A 20327-nucleotide genomic window follows, 5' to 3' on the forward strand; every position below is an offset into this window, starting at 1 on the left:
CCCCACGTGCGTCCCGAGCGCAAGGTAGCCAAGGCGCGCTCCCACACGTGCTCACGAGCCTCACCTGGCCATCGGTCCGGAACCGTCTCCCGCCACCTCTGGCTCCGTCTCCCGCCACCCCTGGCTCCAGCCCCTCGCCCCGACCCGTCCTGAGCCCCACGTGGGCGCACCCGGGCGCCCGGCGGCCGCGCTGCCCACGGAGCCCCGGGCCGGCCCCCGCGCCTCCCGGGAAGGCGCGGTGTCGGGGTCGGACGGACAAAGGCGGCGTCCAATCCAGCCCGGCACTGCCTCAGCGAAGGGAGGGAGCGGCGGCAGGGCCCAGCCCAATGAGCACGGAGCCCGAGTGGGACTTCCTCCCGGAATCCCGTTGGCCGGGGCAGCGGGGCCGCGGGTGACACGTAAGTGAGGCGGGAGCGGCGGGGGCCGAGCTCCGGGAGCCCCGTCCGTGCCAGCGGCCCGCCGCCCCCCGCAGCCGCCCCCGGCAGCCGGCCCGTGCCCCGTGCCCCGCGCTCACGCCGCTCGGGGCGCCGCCGGGCTCTTTGTTAGCGCGCAGCGTGCCCGGGGCGGCCGCCGAGGGGTGCCGGGGAGCCGCCGCTCGGGGCGGGAGCTCGCGGGCCGCCGGGGCCACACTGTGCCGCGGAGGGCCCCGGCAGCGGCGTCTGGGCTGCAGCCCCGAAGTATGCGGAGGGCCCCCGGGCGGCCCAGGGCGCCCCGCGCAAGTTTGGCGGCGTCGGAGGCTGCGCGCCCGGCCGAGCGCGGGGACTGAGGCGGCCCCGCTTTTGTGTCTCGCGCCTCCCCTGGATGCCGCGTCGGGCCAGCTGCGGCGGCCGCTGCTGAGGACCCCGGCGGGGCCGAGGGGCGACGGCGGGCGCGGTGCGTGGCCCAGGCGGGACCATGGGGAACGGCGTGTGCTCCCGCAAGCAGAAGCGGATCTTCCAGACGCTGCTGCTGCTGACCGTGGTCTTCGGCTTTCTCTACGGCGTGATGCTGTACTACGAGCTGCAGACGCAGCTGCGCAAAGCCGAGGCGGTGGCGCTCAAGTACCAGCAGCACCAGGAGTCCCTGTCCGCCCAGTTGCAAGGTACGCCTAACGGGACGAGCGCGGCCGGGGCCAGCTGCGCCCCGCGCCACCGGCGCCGCTGGAAAAGTGGTTTGGGGTGAGCCGTCTGCACTGCAGGCGCCAAGGCTGACCTTCAGGGACATCGGGGCGAGCTGCGCGGGGCTCCTGGCCCTCGGGAGTGTCCGGGAAGGTGGCATCCCCTTGCTCCCGCGGCCTGCTGGGGGCTCCTCCGGACACTTCCCTGGGCGTTTCGCAGGGCTAGTCCCGCACCCCCTGCCCTTGTCAAAGGCCCAGCTGCAGTCCCCACGGCACAGGACTTTCCAGGGCCGCATCTGCCAGCCCACGTCCCAGGCACACGTGTTTGGGTGGCAGGGGAGAGGTGGCTCCCGGTGCGCTCTCAGCTGCCACAGGAAGTGCGGAGTTGGGCTGAGAGGCATCAGGGGAAACCAAAGCTCTGACCCCGAAGTCCCAACCGAGGGCCCAGTCAGCGGAACTGATCCTGCTGGTTTTCACTGTGTGTGTAACAGGGTGTCTTTCTCCGTGGTGGATGTGTTGGGACGCTCCACACCACTTCGCTGATCATGCCCTTACAGTTATCGCGGTTATTCTACACAGCCTTCACTTCATCACAGTGTGTGGGTTTGTGTAGGTGTACACACATTCTACCCTTAGCCTTGGGACATGGAAGAGGACAAACAGTTTCTCATTTTGCAAGACACAGCCTCAAACTGTGTATCCTTGTATGTGCAGTCTCATTTTATGTAAATTTCACACACGTGCGTGATTGCGTGGTGTAGCAGAAGACATAAGCATCCCATGCGTACTTTTCCTAAAGCTTTTGCCTGAACTTGTGGTTTCTTTGCAACTGCTGCGGCTCTGCAGGAGCACAGCCTAGAAGCTGGAAAGAGTGAACCGCGGACAGCCATTGCAGCCCATCTCGTAGCACGTAGCACGGCCCCGAGGGCTGTTCCTGGCTGTGGGTGCAGAGCTAGAAACAGGTGTCTGTTGTTGCTCCAGCTATTCTGCGTGTTTTGTAGTTAGAAGAAAAAAGGAGAGAAAATGATATACAGCTGATTGCTCGGTCTCATTTGTTCTTACCAACTTGGAAGTCGAGTATTTTTAGCTCACTGAGGCTGCTGTGAGCCTAAGTGGCAGGGTTTGGTTCAAATGGAAAACCTGTTTTGGTATGCCATTAGATTCATGAAATTCCTCATTCACCTTGTTGAAATCTATGCAGAAGTAACTGCTGGTTAGAAAATAGTAGATGTTTATTTACTAAGAACTATCAACAGCTTCCCTGGGCAGATGAGCTCATTTAGGCCAAGGGAGCGTTGGCTGTCTAAGGGTACAAAAGCAGGACTGGATGTGCAGCAGCCAGAGCCTTAGCTATGGGTGGTTAGTGGGTCTGTGCTGGGTGTGGGAGTCCCGGGTTTGTGGGTGGTCAGTGGGTCTGTGCTGGGTGTGGGAGTCCTGGGGAACGCCTTATACTGTGGGTGGTTAGTGGGTCTGTGCTGGGTGTGGGAGTCCCGGGTTTGTGGGTGGTCAGTGGGTCTGTGCTGGGTGTGGGAGTCCCGGGTTTGTGGGTGGTCAGTGGGTCTGTGCTGGGTGTGGGAGTCCTGGGGAACGCCTTACACTGTGGGTGGTTAGTGGGTCTGTGCTGGGTGTGGGAGTCCTGGGGAACGCCTTATACTGTGGGTGGTTAGTGGGTCTGTGCTGGGTGTGGGAGTCCTGGGGAACGCCTTATACTGTGGGTGGTTAGTGGGTCTGTGCTGGGTGTGGGAGTCCTGGGTTTGTGGGTGGTCAGTGGGTCTGTGCTGGGTGGGGAGTCCTGGGGAGGGCCTTACACTGTGGGTGTTCGTGGGGTCTGTGCTGGGTGTGGAGTCCCAGGAACGCAGGCCCTTCCTTCTTCCCATTCCATCCTCACCTTTGCACAGGGCCTCCCATTCCAGGAAGCGCACATGTGTATTTGAACAACAATCTAAAACCAGCTCAGTGAAGGTGAAAAAGTCTCCCCAAGTCCTTGGGTCAGCGCTTGAGGCCTCGCTGCTGTGGCTCTGCCGTTGGAAAACCAGAGCAAACATCAGAGACAGAACATTGCCCAAGGAGTGGCTTTGCCTCAGCTGCCAGTGCTACTACTTGTTGACCGAGCTGTTGATTTCTGAATCATGGTCTTGATTTGAAGTATTCCATTTTGAGAACCAGAATCAGTTTCTTATCCCCCTTAATTTAATTTCTTTTGCTAATGGTGGTGGAGGAGGAAGGTGGCAGATGGTAATACAGGATCATGAAAATGTACATTTCTTGCTGCAGCAGGAACTCAAAGGCTCTACTGAGCTTGAATGAGCGGCCTTAGAGTTTACTTCTTAATTTACATTTCTGCAAGTTCCACTCGAATCGTGATGCTGCAAGACTTAGGATATGATTGTGCACAAAGTGTTTCACAAATGGCCAGCGTTTACTGTTACCTGTAATGAACCCGTTTGACTTCTGTAGCCTTTCTTTTGGATTCCACATCTGCCCCTTTAACGAAAAGCTCTGGATGCAGCATCACTTTTGCTTTCTTTTTCCAGTGACAGGTGACTTTTTTATTCTTTTGCTCAACAATGTGGAGTATTGGCTCACTGACTGAGGTTAGGTGGGATCTCTTGAGTTGGGATCTGATTTAATTAGGAGTGACCTTTTAAAGGATGAGTCCTGAGAAGTTCCATGAGCTGATGATTAGTGAACATGGTTAGATCATCTTTAGCTGCAGAGTTATACTGTAGTTCCTATCTAGGTTACTGTAATCTCAAGTGCCTTTTGTTGTGAAATAGCTTCGTTAAGGTGCTGGGAAAGTAGGGGAGCCTTCCTCCACTGCACAGAGTGTTCATTTGTCTGTGTGTTATCTGTAAGCAGCTCCCGAGTGGCACCTTACTTTTACTGGGGCCTGGGGCAGAGGTCACATGCTGGTGGGAGAGGCAGAACAACAACCTTTGCTCACCACAGTATTGACTTAGCATTTAGGCTTAAAGCAAAGCAAAACAAGAACAATCCTTTTGGCTGAGCTTTGTACCATTGTCTGTGTCTAAGAGCAGTGTTTTCTACCCTGGACTGTCTGTTAGAACACTTGCATGGCTGGCTCCCGGAGCAGTTAAATGTGGTCCTGGGGGCGAAAGTGCAACCTCAGTGGTTCTCACAGCTCTGCAGGTGGTGTCGGGGTGCTACTCAGGCTGGGAATCCAGCTCCGAGATCTGCACACTGGACCTTGAGTCTTGTCCTGGAGGCAGAGCAGTCGGTCTGCTCTGTGGTTCGCACTCTCGTTCTAGAACTTCCTGGGTGAACATGGGCCTCGTTTTTCTTTTGTCAGATTTATTTTATTTAAAAGGCAAGACTTAAAGAGAGACAGAGAGAGGAGCTCTCACCCAAGTGACATCTTCCATCTGTTGCGTCCCTTCCCTAAGGGCCACCACAGCCAGGCTGGGTCATGCTGAAGCCAGCAGCCTGGAGCTCTGCTGGGCTGTTCCTTGTTATAGGCAGGGGCTCAAGCACCGGGCTGCCTTCTGCTTTCCCAGATGCATTAGCTGCAAGTTAGATCAAAAGTGGAACAGCTGGGACTCAAACCAGGGACTCACAAGACTGGCTTGTTCTGCTAGGACCCAGCACTGGTCCTGACTCATTTTCTTTTTTCTCTTCTCTTCTCTTCTCTCTTCTCTCTTCTCTTCTCTTCTCTTCTCTTCTCTTCTCTTCTCTTCTCTTCTCTTCTCTTCTCTTCTCTTCTCTTCTCTTCTCTTCTCTTCTCTTTTATTTTATTTTATTTTATTTTATTTTATTTTATTTTATTTTATTTTAATAGAGTTTAGAATGATCCATTTGGGAGCTGTTTGCAAAGTAGCAAGCTAAACCTCTCTGCCTGTAGTGCTGGTATTCCATATAGGTGCTGGTCCTTGTCCTGGCGGCTCTGCTTCTAACCCAGCCTCCTGCTAGTGGCTGGGGAATGCAGTGCAGAATGGTCCTAGTCTAGTAAGATGATGCCACTAGCATTCCTGGCATGCACCTTCTCATGAAAGATCAGCACTTCGTTTCACCAGAGTCTTGTTTGTATTAAGGTACTGTGCCTTTCTCTTGACTCAGTTTCATCATGTGCAACAGTTTGAACTTGGCAGAATCATTTGTTTACAGTTAGCCACCTCCGTTTATTGAACATCAAGGAAAGCAGCTGAGCAGGCCTGAATCCAGCCTGTGTTACTCTGCAGAAGAGACCTTCCTGAACAATTTCAGTTTAGCGTATGATTAACCATTAACTCCCTTCCAGGTCCCAACAGATTGGGAAAGGGCTGCTGCAGTAACTGTGTGCAGAAAGATCGAGGAGAGGTATTTAGCTATTTAAATGTTTGGAAAGGCAGGTAGCTTAGAGTCCAGCAATGCTGCTTCCCTAAAGCATAGTGGGAGTGTTGGGAGTCCTCTGGTTTTCCAAGTGGTGGACAAAAAGCACCAAGAAAATGTATAAAGAGGGTTGTGCCATGGGTGTCTCTATGTCAGGTAAGTATATTACACTTGTTTAAAATTGAAACAAGAAAGCCCTCTGCTCTAGGGGTGCGATCTGTCACCTGAGTGCCTGAGCGAGTTGTCCTTGCATTGTGCTTGCATAACCGTTAGGCTGGCCCTCCAGCCTCAGTGTGATTAGCACATCCGGTTGTGCTTGGTTTTCCTAAAAGCAGAGGTCCCTTTAGCCAAGGAATAGGCTCTCTTTAAAAATTAATGATTTTGAGACAGTGAGAGAGATACTAAGCATATTCAGACAGAATGTCACCTAACAGTGAAGTAGCTTGGAATGAAACAGAACCCTCTTGCTGTGGTTGGCCATGCTTTTTCCACAGAACACATTGCCTTCAAAGTTATTTCCCCATGTGGCATGAGAAAATGGGTTTAAGATGAGACTGAGGATTGGACATTACCAGTGTGGTTCTTCCTCAGGACTTTCCAGGGTGGAGTGCATTGTTGGTGCTGGCCTGCGAGCTGATTGGTTGATGCTGGAGCTGGTTTTCGGCAGCTCCTCAGCATCACACCAGACTGCGTGATGCAACACTTGCATTTCTTTTTCACTGCCTTATCCCAGGCCGGGAAAGAACTCTGAGTTGGGTGCTCCAGTCTTTGTTAAATATGTAGTTGCACATCTGGCTTTGCAGGGAAAGCAGGCATCAGGTAGCCAATGGTCTGCTAGCTAGAATTTAGAAATTGCTTAATTGCATTATGTGATTGTTAAGTTAAGCAATCCATTAATTGCCATCTATTAATGTCAGTGTTTCATTTAGAAAGTATTGGTGTGAAGTTTCTTTTCAAGCACTTGATTATAAGGGAAAAGGAGTGTCTGTAATGCATTGGTCCAGCTTTCTGGTGGATAGTAGTGCCTGCATCTCTAAAGTTCAGGATGGATTAGCTGAGAAGATGTGATAAAAAACATGGAAGTTCCTGGTTAGCAGATTGTGTGCTGGGATGATTGTATCATTCCTGAGGTGTCTTGAGCTAGCCTGGAGTTGTAATTTACAATAAAAGTTTAATTCATCTGCTGCCTTGTGCATCTCTGTTGATCAGCAACACTTTTCTCTCTGAGCAGAAATGGGCATTGCTGTTTTTCAACAATGCTGTGTATTTCTGAATGACATTTTTGTGTTTGTTGTTGTTGTTGGCCTGTGAGCGCCAGTCTGCCCTTCACTAACAAGCCTCATGAAGTAGGCTCGCAGCCTGCAGCAGCACAGGCAGGACATTCATTGCCCTCTGCAGCAGCATGGCATTTTAAAAAGTATTGCCTTACCTGTTTTTGCATATAAAATGTCACAGTATGATAGATAGTGCACAGAAAGGTAGAAGATGGATGTGCTGTCGTGCTGAGGAACAGGCAGGATAGGGCGTCAGAGTGATACCATTTGCTTGCGTTTGAGAGTAAATACATAGGAAAAAAAACGATTGTTTTAGGGGAATGAAACGTTCTGTTTTGTAGTACACATCTCATTTAAAGTACCTTTCCCTGCAATTTTCGCCACAAGAAACAAGTGACTCTGTAAATCAAGGCATTTAAGAGAGCTTTGATGTTTATTGTCTTTTGACAATATGTGATTGTGTAAAATAAATGCTAGAAACAAAAGTTAAAGTTGAACATTTGAGTGAAGAATAAGCTTTACTTTAGTGAGATTTGATGTTATAAATTGACTGGGATGATGTGGTAGCTGGCTTGTCCTCCTACCTGCAGCACTGGATCCCATTTGGGTGCCAGTTCCTGTCCCGACTACTTCACCTCAGATTCAGCCCCTTGAGTATGACCTGGCAAATCAGCAGAGGATGGCTCAAGTCCTTGGGCCCCTGCACCCATGAGGGAGACCTGAAGGAAGCTTCTGGCTCCTGGCTTCAGATCAGCTCAGCTCTGGCCATTATGGCCATTTAAGGAGTGAACCAGTGGATGGAAGACCTACTCTTCAGTAAAATCTATCAATCAAATATAAGGGTATAAACATACAGTTTTTTAAAAAAGAGAAGTCACTAAATGTGTGCTGAAATCATTGAATGTTCTCCTTTTCCCAAATGTGTTCTAGTCATTAGAGTATCTATTCACACATGCCTTTGATCTTACTCTTCTGAAGCAGTTGCTGCAGGAGATTGGGGTGGTAAGTAGGTAGAGGATGTTTTTCCGTGGTATGTGTTCATGCCATCTCCCGTTCGGGACCCTAGCAGGGAGGAGCGGCTCTTGATTCCCTGTCTTCCCATTGTGCTGTTGCTCTGCGTGTCTGCCAGGTTGCTGCCATGCTGATCCCAGTCAGTCTCATTTCCTGTGGCCTTCTTGTCTTGGGCACATTCACACACTTACCCTAAGTTCCTTGTAACAGGTGACTCTGTTCTCTTTTCCAAAAACCCAAAGAGGAAAATTCACTGTGTGCCTATAGCATCTTGCTAATCGACAGGGTACTTCTTAAGGTGACAATATCTTGTATTTTTCAGGTGTACATTTTGAACTCTTGTGTTGGCTAGGGTGCACTGGAATTTAAAAAAGATGTTGTTTTCAGCTGACGTGTCACATGGGAGCCATAGTCACGAGTGGGCTACATTGGTGCAGATGAGGCCCTTGTCTGAGTGGCCCACAGTCCAGTCTGTTAAATAGAGGCTGAGTTTTGCAAAGAAAATCTGCTTCCCTTTACTGCTGGCTTCAACTACCCTTAACTGTCAGCAGCAGCAGCTTGTTTGCTCCATAGGGAGTGTCTTGTTGGTTCCTGTCCCTACGAGTGGTGTTTCAGTTTGACCTCTGTGAGAGTCCGTGAACCTCCTGGTGTCTTTTTCCAAGAAGGAAGTCATAACTTTAATTAGATTCTCAAAGCATCAGTGACCTGAAAAATGTTAAGATCCACTGCTCCAAGGTGGATTCCTTTCTGAGGTTCTTTCGAGTTCATCTTTGAGCTTTACCTCCAGTGCTCCTATTCTGTGAACTGCTACAGCATGTCTGCAGATGATCAGGGCTTGCTGCTGCCCCTCTCAAACCTGAGCCATCCTCGTTGGAGACCTAAACAGTGTTTAACAAAAGCATTCATTCCTGTAATCTTAGATCACAGAGAACATATTGCAATTAGATGAGAGCTTTGTTTTTCAGATTGCTTTATATACATGGTATTATTGGATCCTGAAAACATGCCATTGTGGAGAAATGGAGCAAAGAAGATGGCCTCGATTCTTGTCTCAGTGAAAGAAGAATTTCCATGCAGACAGTTCAGGGAGCAAAGCAAGACTGGAGTCAGAAATTTACAGCAGTATCCAGGAGGGGGATTCCAGGAGAGAAGGTTGGAACAGCTCTGAGGGCCAAGTCTTTTGAGCAGTTTTTGAGTAGTTTTGGGGGGGAAAAAAAGAAGAGCTGCTAACAGAGGGTGTGGACAAAATCCATCCAAGTCCAGAATTGCAGTTCTGTTAATGATAAAACAAAAATGCCACCAGAGGGGTGGCATAGATGACTTCTGCTCTTGTGACAAGCCGACAACTTCCTTGCTAGTCTCATGAAACTTCACAGCCACAGGAGTTGGAGCAGCACTTTTTACTTTTTTAAAATTTATTTTCTTTCTTCTTCCCTCCCTCCCTCCCTCCCTCCCTCCCTCCCTCCCTTCCTTCCTTTTTGTTTTATTTCACAGTTTCATAGGCACTGGGGTATCTCTTCCCCCTCCCCAAGGTCCCTCCCTTCTCCCCACTCTTTTCCCCTCTAGTCTTACAATGGATGTCTTTAGTGAATTTTCACAAGTCCATCTTGCTGCCATTGAGGAGTTTCCCAACAATGTAGGAGGTTATTAGCTCTATCGCTCCAAGTCTGTCCTTGTCCTGCACACAGGAAGACATACTGTCTCTTTTTCCACCTAACTCAGGTCCCGTATTAATAGCATGCTGCACTCCTAAGACTCGCTGTTCCAAGCCAGTTTCTAGCTTTGCCTCCTCTGAGGGGACCCTGTTCTTTTTCATTCTTACTGCTCAGGTTAGAACATTCCAGATGGGAACTCACCTACACTTTAAGAATGGTCTAAGATAGTCTGCTTCTTGCTGTTCTCCTTCCCATATCTGTCTGCTGTGTCCACAGAAGGAGTTGATGGCTGCCCACGGTGGCTGCCTGCTTCAGCTCCACTCTGCAGCAGATCTCGCATGTCCTGGGGGACGTGGGCAGGCTCCTGGAGGGATCCATGAGCAGGATCTCAACTTCGCCTTTTGCTTTTGTCTCGGGATCTTTGTCCAGGATCTAGAGCACAGGAACTGGCAGCCCAGGGGTCTGCCCTTCGCCTTGGCTTCACGGGGACTCGGAAGTTCACTGCCCAGGGCATTTTTCCAGCTCTGAGATGATCCTAGCTTCCAGATGCAGAGGGCACATCAGTCCTCTAACTGATCGCAGGTTTGTGGAGCAGGAACCAAAGTCCTTAGGACCACATTGCAGTCAGGGGTAGGATTTGTTTTGCCCCATTCATTTCTCTGAAGACAATTTTGTGGTAGTGTCTCCATGGGAAAAGAAAGGTGTTACATAGATCTCCAGGTCTGCAGTTCTGTTGAGAATGTGCAATCCCGCTCTCGGGGCCTGTATTCCTGTGTGTTGGATGACCGGCTGCCCATTTGGAATGGAGCGTGTGGACTGGGGTGGGCAGAGCTCCACCCCTGACCCTGTGATGGCGCTTGCTGTCTGTGCTGGTGGCCTGGCCTCTGAGAGCACTTGAGATGGGAATGCTTTGGAGCAGCCTCCTTAGTTAGCAGTTCAGAGACGGGGTGACCTCACAGCCATGCTGTCCTGTGGGCTTGCTGCTGGTCACGCGTGGCCGTAGCCCTTATATGCCCTAAGTGTGACCCAGGAACTGGATCTCCACAGGTCTGGTGGGGATGGAACTGTGTAGAGAGCAGTGGAGCGCCCTCAAAAACTCAAAGATAAAATTACACCGAGTATGTGTGTTCAAAGGTGATGAAAGCAGGCTTCTGCAGGTCGCCTCGAAGCGCCAGCAACGCTCCGTGTGCATCAACTGATGAATGTGATTTAAAAGCAGTTATCTGTGAATGAAACTTTACATTTGTACATTATCAACAGTAACAAGTAATTAAAAAGGATAAGTTAAAATTAGAAATTAGTGCTCATTATCTATAGACTTTTTCTGACATTTTTGTCTGAATTATTTATATAGGATAATACATTTTAACATACTCAAATTACATTGTGTGTTTTTTATTTTGGACTAGATATTTGTTAAAATGCAGTATGAATTTTAAATAGATATTATAGTTTTTAATCTGAACAGAATCGCTTTCATATCTAATGTAGAATTTTTTTTTAAGATTTTAAAAATTTTTATTGCAAAGTCAGATATACAGAGAGGAGGATAGACAGAAAGAGAAAGATCTTCTGTCCAATGATTCACTCCCCAGGTGAGCACAATGGCTGATGATATGCTGACCCAAAGCCAGGAACCAGGAACTTCTTCCAGGTCTCCCATGTGGGTGCAGGATCCCAAAGCTCTGGGCTGTTCTCGACTGCTTTCTTAGGCCACAAGCAGGGAGCTGAATGGGAAGTGGAGCCACTGGGATTAGAACTGGCGCCCGTATGGGATCCCGGTACGTTCAAGGCAAGGACTTTAGCCGCTAGGCCACTGTGCCGGGCCCTAATGTAGAACTCTTATATTTTATAGAAATTTGGGTAAGAGATGGTTTTGGTGAACTACTGAATTGCACCTTGACTATTGTGTAAGATATTTTACTGAGTGTAGATTTCCTGCTTTTGTATTTCTGACTACTTGTGCACTGTAAATCTGATGTCGCATTCCATGTTCTTCTAGATATCCATTCAAATGTTACAGCAGTTTTAAATTGTTCCATTTATGGCTATACTATTACGCCGGTCACCGTGTATCCATTTTGTTGATGGGTGCTATAGGTTATTACTACTGAATGTATTAGTTCTTTTGTTTTTTTTTTCCTTTAGAAAGAGACCAGGAGCTTCTTGAAATGCTTTACTATTTCAAATAAAATAATGCAACTTAAGGACTCTTTTGAGTGCATTTGCAAAATGGCTGCTGGAGTGATTTAGTATCCTCATGGATCCTATGTGTAATAACTGTCCATGCTTACTACAAACTTAAAAATGGGACCTAGAATGGGGTAGTTCCAACTGAAATGTTTTACACAGCATTTGTGGTATTCAGCTTGGGTCAGGGACACGCTGCCTGAGGGAGTGTTCATAGACATAAGCTGTCAAATCTGTTCTCCATGACCCAGTGTTCATGTTCACTTGGAACATTCTTTTTTTATTTGCATATTGTAAAGGGGAGGGGGTCATCAAACCCATTTAAATATTATTATGGGGCCAGGTGCAGAAGCCTAGCTGCTAAAGGATTCTGTATGGGTGCCAGTTCTAATCCTGGCTGTTCCAATCCCCATCCAGCTCCCTGCTTGTGGCCTGGGAGAGCAGCAGAGGATCGGCCAAAGCCTTGGGACCCTGCACCCACATGGGGGACCCAGACAGGGTTCCTGGTCTCAGATGGCCTTGAGGAGTGAATAGGCAGATGGAAGATTTTTCTTTCTGTCTCTCCTCCCCTCTGTGAGTCTGAATTTCCAATAAAAATAAATAAACCTTAAAAAATGACAGTAGTCTCAGCAGTTGTACTGATTGCCTTCTGCTAAAGTTTGGAAATGCTGTCCCTCACAGGAAGGATCCCGTGCATGACCAAGTGTTTGGGAAGAATATAATGGAGTTACAGCAAATAGCTTGTAGGTGGTTGAACTGTGAGATTATTTCTAGGCTAAAATGTGATTTTTGTATTATGAGGTGGTGGTGTAATTGAATAGTGATGAAAATGAGAATTATCGCTAATGCTTATCTCCAGAAGTTTGTTCATATGCATTTAAAATTGGAGAGGCAAAGATACACACACAGACACACGGACACATGGAGAGGGGCGAGCCCATGGGGGCATGCGCTCTCATCTGCGAGCTCACTTCCTGAATGTCTGAGCGAGGCCAGCGAGTGGTTAGGACCAAGCTGCTTGAGCGGTTGCCTGTCCCCTAGACTCTGCATCAGCAGGGAAGCTCTGTTCAGAAACAGCATGGAGGTTAAGCCTGGGCACTCATCTGCGGGGTGCGGGTATTCCGACAGGTGACTTCAGTGCTTTCCCAAATACGGGTTCTTGTGCTTCACAAGAATGTTTTGCATTGTTACATAGTGACAAAAGGGGGGGGGGTGAAGAAAAAGAAATGACTTGATCAAGTGGGTCAATAAACCTGTAGTTGATTTTCTAACATTTAACACTTGAACATGCTAAGCTAACAATTGCCAGTACACTATTATGCCATTTTTATAAATATTAACTTGAGGAGAAAGAAAAACTAATTTCTACTCATTGTTTGGCCAGGCCAAAGCCACAAGCTAAAAACCTGCATTTCTGCCTCACAGGGCAGTGGTGAGGGTCCAGGAGTGTGGGTCATATGCTGCCCACCTCAGGCAGGGTAGCAAGGAGAGGACTCAGGAGCAGAGCAGCTGGAATCTGGCATGCTCAGCACAAAAGCTACAACTCAACCAGTTGTGTCAAAGCTCTGGCTAACAGACAATAACAGTAACCAACAACCGCTGAAACAAACATGTGTCTAACTTAAAACTTTAGAGTGTCATATTTTACCTAGCAGTGAAGGAAAAGACCCTCTTGAGAGAAAAAAATACTATTGCATGAAACCTCATTAATTGACAGTGGATTTATATTTAGAAGTAGTAAGTTATGCGAAGTGATGCATTTTTAGCTCACGGTTTCGCAGATTCACACTGATTGCTCCTTCAGCAACACTTAGTGCACATATAACCTGTACAATCCAAAGGGAAGCTTCTCAAACTGCCCTTGCCCCAGATTGTATCATGACGATCAGGAGGAGTCTGTTACTTTCAGTTAAACTGGAGGATTGCTTGGTAACTTGTAGAAACAGTTGAAGTTACAACATTGTCACACATTTTCTATATAGTATATTATAGTTTATTGGAGTTGTACTCCAGTTGTAAGAGATGTTTTGTGACTTTTTATTTGAAAATTCTTTATTGAAAAGGTGCTGATTCTGTTTCTTAAAAGACAGAGAAGAAAAGCACTTGCCAGTTTTGGATACATAAGTCAAGACTGTGTGGTTTTGCTGCAGTGGATGTTGTATGAGTAGCTGATCAAAGATACAGCAATCAGTGCCTTAGTGTTGACTGTCTTAAGCCTCTCAGTCTTGCTGGCTGGCAGTAGCACACTTAGAAAAACAAACATAGTAACCCTCGCGGCTTTGCAGTGTGCCTGAGGTTCACAGTGTAACATTTGGACTTGGTAGGTCTGAGTTGTCTGAATGGACACCAGGGCTTCAGCTCCACGGGCCTCTGTCCTGTGAGCTGGATGGGAAGGCTGGAATCTTTCTGGTGCTGCCCCTTCCGAGGAGACACACTGAAACAGAGAGGAAAGGCATTAACACTGGAGAAGTGGCACACTAGCTCCTGTGTGCATACTTGGTGAGCCAAGTCATACACACACACCCACCATTGTTGGGCTGGCAAAGGCTGCTCCACCCAGCACAATGAGGACTAAACGAATGTGTGACAGGATGCGGATGTATATAATTCAGTAGTGCCGGGTGGAGGACTTGGAACTGTCACACCCTATGCCACAGTCAGTTTGTATATAGGTGAAGTGTGTGAGCTAAAAGCATAAAGAACTATTTCACAGTGACTTTATATATAGCCTTTACATGATTAAATCAAGTAGCATAATTTAGTCACGTGTATATTTCTAGGTAGAGTTTATGAGTTTATGATGAATGAACACAGAGCATAAATTCTGGACAAATGCAGTACATTAATATATTCTTCTATTCAACATAGTTCTCCTGAACAGAAACTGAAGCAGTTACTGTCCGTCCCTCTTGTGAAATGCGAGTTTGGTCATTTAAGTGCTGGGCCATGAAGAAACCAAAAGGTGAAGCAGTCTACTAAAGACTTTCTGATTGGATTTTTATAGCCACTTATACGTGAAACATCTTTACCAAAATATTTCAACGTACAGTATGCTGATATTAGTAGCAAAGGAATACATGATATGCCCCATGTTGTATTTTTATGGGTTGATATATAGTGGCTGGAATAAAACCAAGCAAGTGAAAGCTGAGTGTTTTAATGTATGTAAGCTTCTGTTGGACAGATGAAACACTTTACTAGCCGTTTTTGTTTTTTTTAAGAATTGTTTGTTTGAAAGGCAAAGGTATAGGTTTGGGATTTGGGGAGAGATTGGTACCAATACTTGTTTTCCATCTGCTGATTCACTCCCCAATAGACAGAAGCCAAGGGCCTGGAACCCCATGGGAGTGGATGGTCAGTTTCTGTCTTCCCTGGGTACATTGGTAGGGAGCTGGGTCACAAGTGGAGTAGCTGGGACGTGAGGTGCCAACATTGCAGGCAGTGGTTAAACGTGATACGCCACAATGCTGGCCACTAACACATTCTCTAATTTTAAAATGAACCCAAAAAGAAGCTGTTAGATTTACTTGACAGTTTCAGTCTATTATGGTAACTGTAAATGTTTATATCCAAGGCCTTGGGAAAAGTTGTTGGAAAAATTCATAGAGGCACATGCCCTACTTGTAGAGAGGGTGTGTGTCTAGCCGATTGTTATATTGTCCTTAAATGAAATACTGCTAATAGCAACCTTTTCTACTTTTGCTTTGAACTTGGTTCTTTATGTCAGCGTCAAAACTGATTTTCTGTAAGATATCAAAAACTGTAGGTATGCAAATATAGAATTATTATGTGCAAATGCATATTTCTGTGAGTTGTTTTTATTTTTGGACATGTAATAAAAGAAGCAATAAGAAAAGGAACTTTTAAACCTGATTATGCGACACTTTTAGTGACTAATGCCTGCCTGGAAAATGTTCAGCATTTGGGCATGTAGGTTATTGGGAAGCCCTAATAAATTAAGCTCCAGATGCTCTATGAAACCAGTGAATGGTCTCCTAGCTACCAGTGTATTCTCCAACTTAACGAAATATTCTCATTAACGTCTATCCTCTTGATATGGAAGATAATCTAGTTTTATTTTGAACTTGCTGGTCCCTGCCTTGGCTCTCTGTAAAGGCTTAGATTCATAGACATGGTATTTTGATGCTCACATCCTTGTCTGCGTGAAGGCTGTAACTGTTAACCATCACCAAGACTAACAGAGGACACTTCCACTTGTTTGGCATCCACCCTTTCCTCCCATATACTGTAGCTCAGGCATTTACACAGGTCAATGTTTGCAAAACAGAAATTAGGGAATAGTATTTTCCATCTCTGTTTGAAAGAAACTTTTAACTCTTTCCTTTTTGCTGTAAGAAGTAACTTCCAGCCACATGGATTTGCAGCTGTCTCAGGGACATTCTGTGCTTGTATCTGTCTCCGGATTCCCAGGTCTTCTGTTCTCTAGTTGGAATGCTGTGTCTTGAGATCTGTAAAACCCTGGTCCTTTGTGCTCCAATTTCGGCTACCTAGAAAGGCATTTTCCTAAAAAGGCCACTGGATTGGTTAACTATGGCTGTGTAACAACTTAACCCAACTGAAAGCCTTCAAGCAATGAGTATATAAACACAGAGAAGACCCAGGGACAACTCAGTTGGGTGGTTCTGACTCAAGGTCTACTGAGAGGTAGTGATGTCATCTGTCAACATGGATACAGCTCCAGGGAAGATCTACTTCGCCGCTTGTACATGCAGCAGTTGCCTTAGACTTGGACCACGTGTGTCGTTCCAAGGATGGCTTGCATGTCCTCGGGATGTTTCAGCTGGCTTCCAAGGAGAGGGAGATCCAAGAGTGGAGAATGGAGTGGAATCTGCGGTGGCTCGTGAATGTTGCAGAGTGTGAGATTATTCCGGGCCAGGAGGAGTCTTTATTGCCCAAGCTTGGTGAGAGCAGCTCCCACTAAACTCCAGGAGCAGCTGTGCTGGACGTCAGTTCAGTGAGCTTGAATGGCTCAGCAGGCAGGAAGGACTGAAGGCTCACAGGCAGCCTCTGGAGCCAGTTTCACACCTTCAGTTAACCTGAATGGACCAGAGGAGATAGGAGGGGTGGGTGTGGACACTGTGCTTTCACACTGTCTGCTTTTGATTAACCTGACAAGAGGCTGGCTAACTCAGCCGGCTGCACCCCATCACAGCAATCTAATCTTGGCAGTAACACAGTATCATTTTTGCTGTAATATATTATCAGTTGTGCTAGGGGAGAGAAGGAAGAAAGGGAGAGAGAAGAGAGGGAGAGAGGAAAGAAAGAGGAGGAGAGAGGGAGAGAAGGAGAGGGCAAGAGAGAGGGAGAGGAAAGAGGGGAAAGAGGGAGAGAGGAGAGAAGAGAGGGAAGAAGGGAGAGAATCTTTCATCCATCTGCTGATTTATTTCCCTTGTGGCCACAGCAGCATGGGCTGGGCTAGGCTTAAATTCAGGATCTAGAGCTCCATGCAGGCTTCCTACATGGGTGACAGGGAACTCATACAATAGATGACATCTAAAGATAATGTTTTCTGAGTCACGAGATTCATTTGTTAGCAGGAAGCAGAGGAGCACCCCAACGTGAGAATGGCTGTCCAAGTAGCGACCTAGCCTTCTACTGCACCATAACACCTATGCCCTTCCTTTTATTTTTGAAGGCACAGTGACAATAGTCCAACCACCTGAGAACTGGATTAATTTCCCATTTGTACTTAGTGTTATCTGAAGTACTTAGTATTTGTTATTTTATGTAAAGCTGGTATTTTATGTCCATAACTCCAATTTTTGAGTTTAGAACAAGCCCTGAAGGTTTAATTTTAACATCAAATAGAAGTCTTTCTATACAAATACCTACATAAAATTAAAAGCGTGGAAAATATAAATTTTGTGGCTTAACTAGTATTTATTGACCTTACCTAATTGTACAAGGCCTACAGCTAGGTATTCTGTGGTTACAAACCCCAATAAAGCGTGTCCCTGCCCTGGAGGAGTCCTGAAGAGGGGAGGACTGTCCTGTGGATCGTAGGGAGCAGGAGTTACAGGAAGGGCTATGTAGAGGGAAGAGGAGGTGTGAGAATTGAGGAACATGCCTGATGGAATGCCTTTTGCTGTTGCAAGGTCAGTACAGTTTCTGGTTTGTGCTGTAGTTCTGTGTTGCAGTAAGTGGAATTGATAAATTACTTAGTTCTATATTTTAAAGGTTACCTTTCTAAAATGACTAAATGGTATTGTGTTTCATCACATAAGGCCATTACGCAGGGAAAGAAATTTGCCTGTATTCCAAGTAGTCTTAGATTAATGTGTGCTTATAGAGTTGTATTTCTAGAGCCTGGCGTGATGGCTCAGTAGCTTAAATTCTCACCTTGCAAGTATGGGGATCCCAGATGGGTGCTGGTTCACATCCAATTGCTCTACTTCCCATCCAGCTCCCTGCTTGTGGCCTGGGAAAGTAGTGGAGGACGGCCCAAAGCCTTGGGATCCTGCACCTGTGTGGGAGACTGAAAGAAGCTCCTGGCTTCTGGCTTCGGATCTGCTTAGCTCTGGCCCCTGAGGCATTTGGGGAATGAACCAGTGGACGGATCTTTTTGTTTCTCCTTCACTCTGTAAATCTGCTTTTCCATCAAAAATATATAAATATTTTTTAAAGATAGAATTAGATCTCTAAAAGTTGATTTTAAGATCAGTTGTTGCTGTTGTCATTATTTTGCTTAGTCATTGTCTCTCCCCTTTGTCATTGTTGCTTAATGTTGCTTCTGATTTTTTTGTGGACTGAAAAGTGCAATAACCAAGCCTGATGCGATTACTTGAAGTAAGAACACATGAGATTCCTTCCAAAAGTTTCTTTCAAGTAGTTCAGTCTGAATTGAGCTTCAGTTTATTTTTAGTCTACCTATTTGTGGCCCATCTTAACATCTGTGCAGGACTTGCTGTCCAAGGCGTGTGTGCAGGTTTTAAACATTGCCATTGATAGACAGGATGTTATTTAGGTTTGTGCAGGCTTTTGTCTCTGTGCGGTCATCACAGACTACAGCGTAACTCTGCAAGTTCAGTTTTATGTCCTTAAGCAAATTGTTGGAACTTTCTGGGTTTCCTTTGAAAAGTGCTCTCTTCCTTATGGGATTGATATCAAGGGTAAGGGACTGCAGTCAGGGATAGGACATGACCAGGCGGTCAGTCTCCCTCCTCTGGGAGTCATTTTTTCCTCTGGGAGATTGGCTTTGCACACAGTCCCCTTGTGCCTGCTAACAAATGCTTTGGTCACCAGGGTCTGCAGTGCAATCCGCTTTGTCCAGGATGTGCTGGTTCATGTGCAATGGCGGGGAAGACCAGCATAGTCCAGAAATCATATTTTCTTTCTGAGATCCTGAGTGTAACTTGTGCATATGGTATGGCCTTCTAAGTTTAGCTTCATTGCCGTGAAGTACCAGGAATCCGGCCCTTGCAAAACTTGTAGCAAGTAAACTTGTTCTCCAGGCATGCCTCAGGGATTAGATGTCCAACAGCAAGTTCAGCTGCTCCGTGGTGTTCACTCTCTGCCTAAGACTTACAATGATGGAACTCAGCCAGAGGCATCTCAGCCTCTGAAAAGAATAAGGCCAGAGGCTGAATGGGAGGATGTTAACAGTCACTGTAGATACACAAAGCTAACCAAACACTCAGAGTAAGGAATTTTTAAATTAAAGCTCTAGAGCATCCATTAATTACTTTGATTTTTTTCCCACTGGCTTACATATTTTTTGAGGTTACCCACCCTTGTGACTCATTCAATAGCAGCGGAGTCAGTGAAGTTGGCGTCTTTTTCTGGTCACCCAGCAAAATTGGGCCATCTCTGTCTTGGTGGAGTGTGTGGGGTGACGCACTTGCTTTCACAGTGGTCCTGCTGCTGCCATGTTGGCTTCTTGTTTCATTCTGGCTCGTTTCCGGCAGGCATCTGTAGCTTGCCAGCACTGAGAATGCTTCCTCCACCTTTCTTCTGAACATTATGGTTCTTGTGTGTTTTCATCTCATCCATTCCCTGGGAGCTGAGTTGGAGCTAAGACATTCTGCTCTTGTTTTACTTAATTTTCCATCTGAAAGATGTAAAAAGAGACCAGAAGTGGTGTAGGAGTGAGAGAGAGTGAGGGGAAGGGGAAGGCAGTGATGGAGACCGAGGGGGAGAAAACATGAATTGAAGTGAGTGGAAGTACCCTTATCTGCTGCTTCACTTTGCATGTGCCCTCCAGGCTTGCCGAGAGGTTGAGGGCCACAACAGCCCTGAGCCAACTTGAGAGCATGCTTGAGAGTGTGCTGCAGGCATCCTGCCTCCTGGGGCTCACTCTAAGCAGTATGCCTCAGGCAGCATTCTTCACTCTGAAAAGGCAGCCCAAACCTTGCGGGCTGTAGAGAGAGCCGTCCTGGCCGCCACTTGACTTGCCAGTATGGTAGTGCTGCCTGTGAAGTTGCGGCTGCTAGGACACTGGTGTCCCACAATGAGGGCCTCTTCTCGTACTGGCAGCTCTGTGTCTGATCCAGCTTCCTGCTGACATGCTGGGAAGGCAGAAAATTAAAGTCCAAATGTCTGAGCTCTTGTCACTCCTGTAGGAGACACATGTGGGATTTTGGAATCCTGGCCTTGTCCCGAGTAAGCCTTAACTGTTATATGGATGGTATTGTGGGTTCCAGGTCTTGGCTTGACTCAGTCCTGGCTGTGATACAGATGGGGTTATGGGTGCCAGGCGTTGACCTGACTTGGTTCTATTTGTTATGAGGATGGCATTCTGGAATCCTGGCCTTGTCC

The 20327-nt window shown here is 47.1% G+C and overlaps 1 protein-coding gene across 2 annotated transcripts in view; it reads left to right on the forward strand.

Moving 5' to 3' along the window:
• Positions 1 to 655: 655 nt before the first annotated feature.
• GOLIM4 (golgi integral membrane protein 4) overlaps positions 656 to 20327 on the forward strand; it is a 68689-nt gene continuing 49017 nt past the window's right edge. For both annotated transcript variants that reach the window (XM_040986392.1, XM_040986393.1), the window contains exon 1: positions 656 to 1081. In XM_040986392.1, coding sequence (XP_040842326.1) covers positions 895 to 1081 — 187 coding nt within the window. In that variant the 5' untranslated portion in view covers positions 656 to 894. The remainder of the gene's footprint in view (positions 1082 to 20327) is intronic.

Source organism: Ochotona curzoniae, unplaced genomic scaffold (genome assembly GCF_017591425.1).
Source record: "Ochotona curzoniae isolate NIBS_2020 unplaced genomic scaffold, NIBS_Ocur_1.0 contig_4504, whole genome shotgun sequence".
NCBI classification, from domain to species: domain Eukaryota; kingdom Metazoa; phylum Chordata; class Mammalia; order Lagomorpha; family Ochotonidae; genus Ochotona; species Ochotona curzoniae.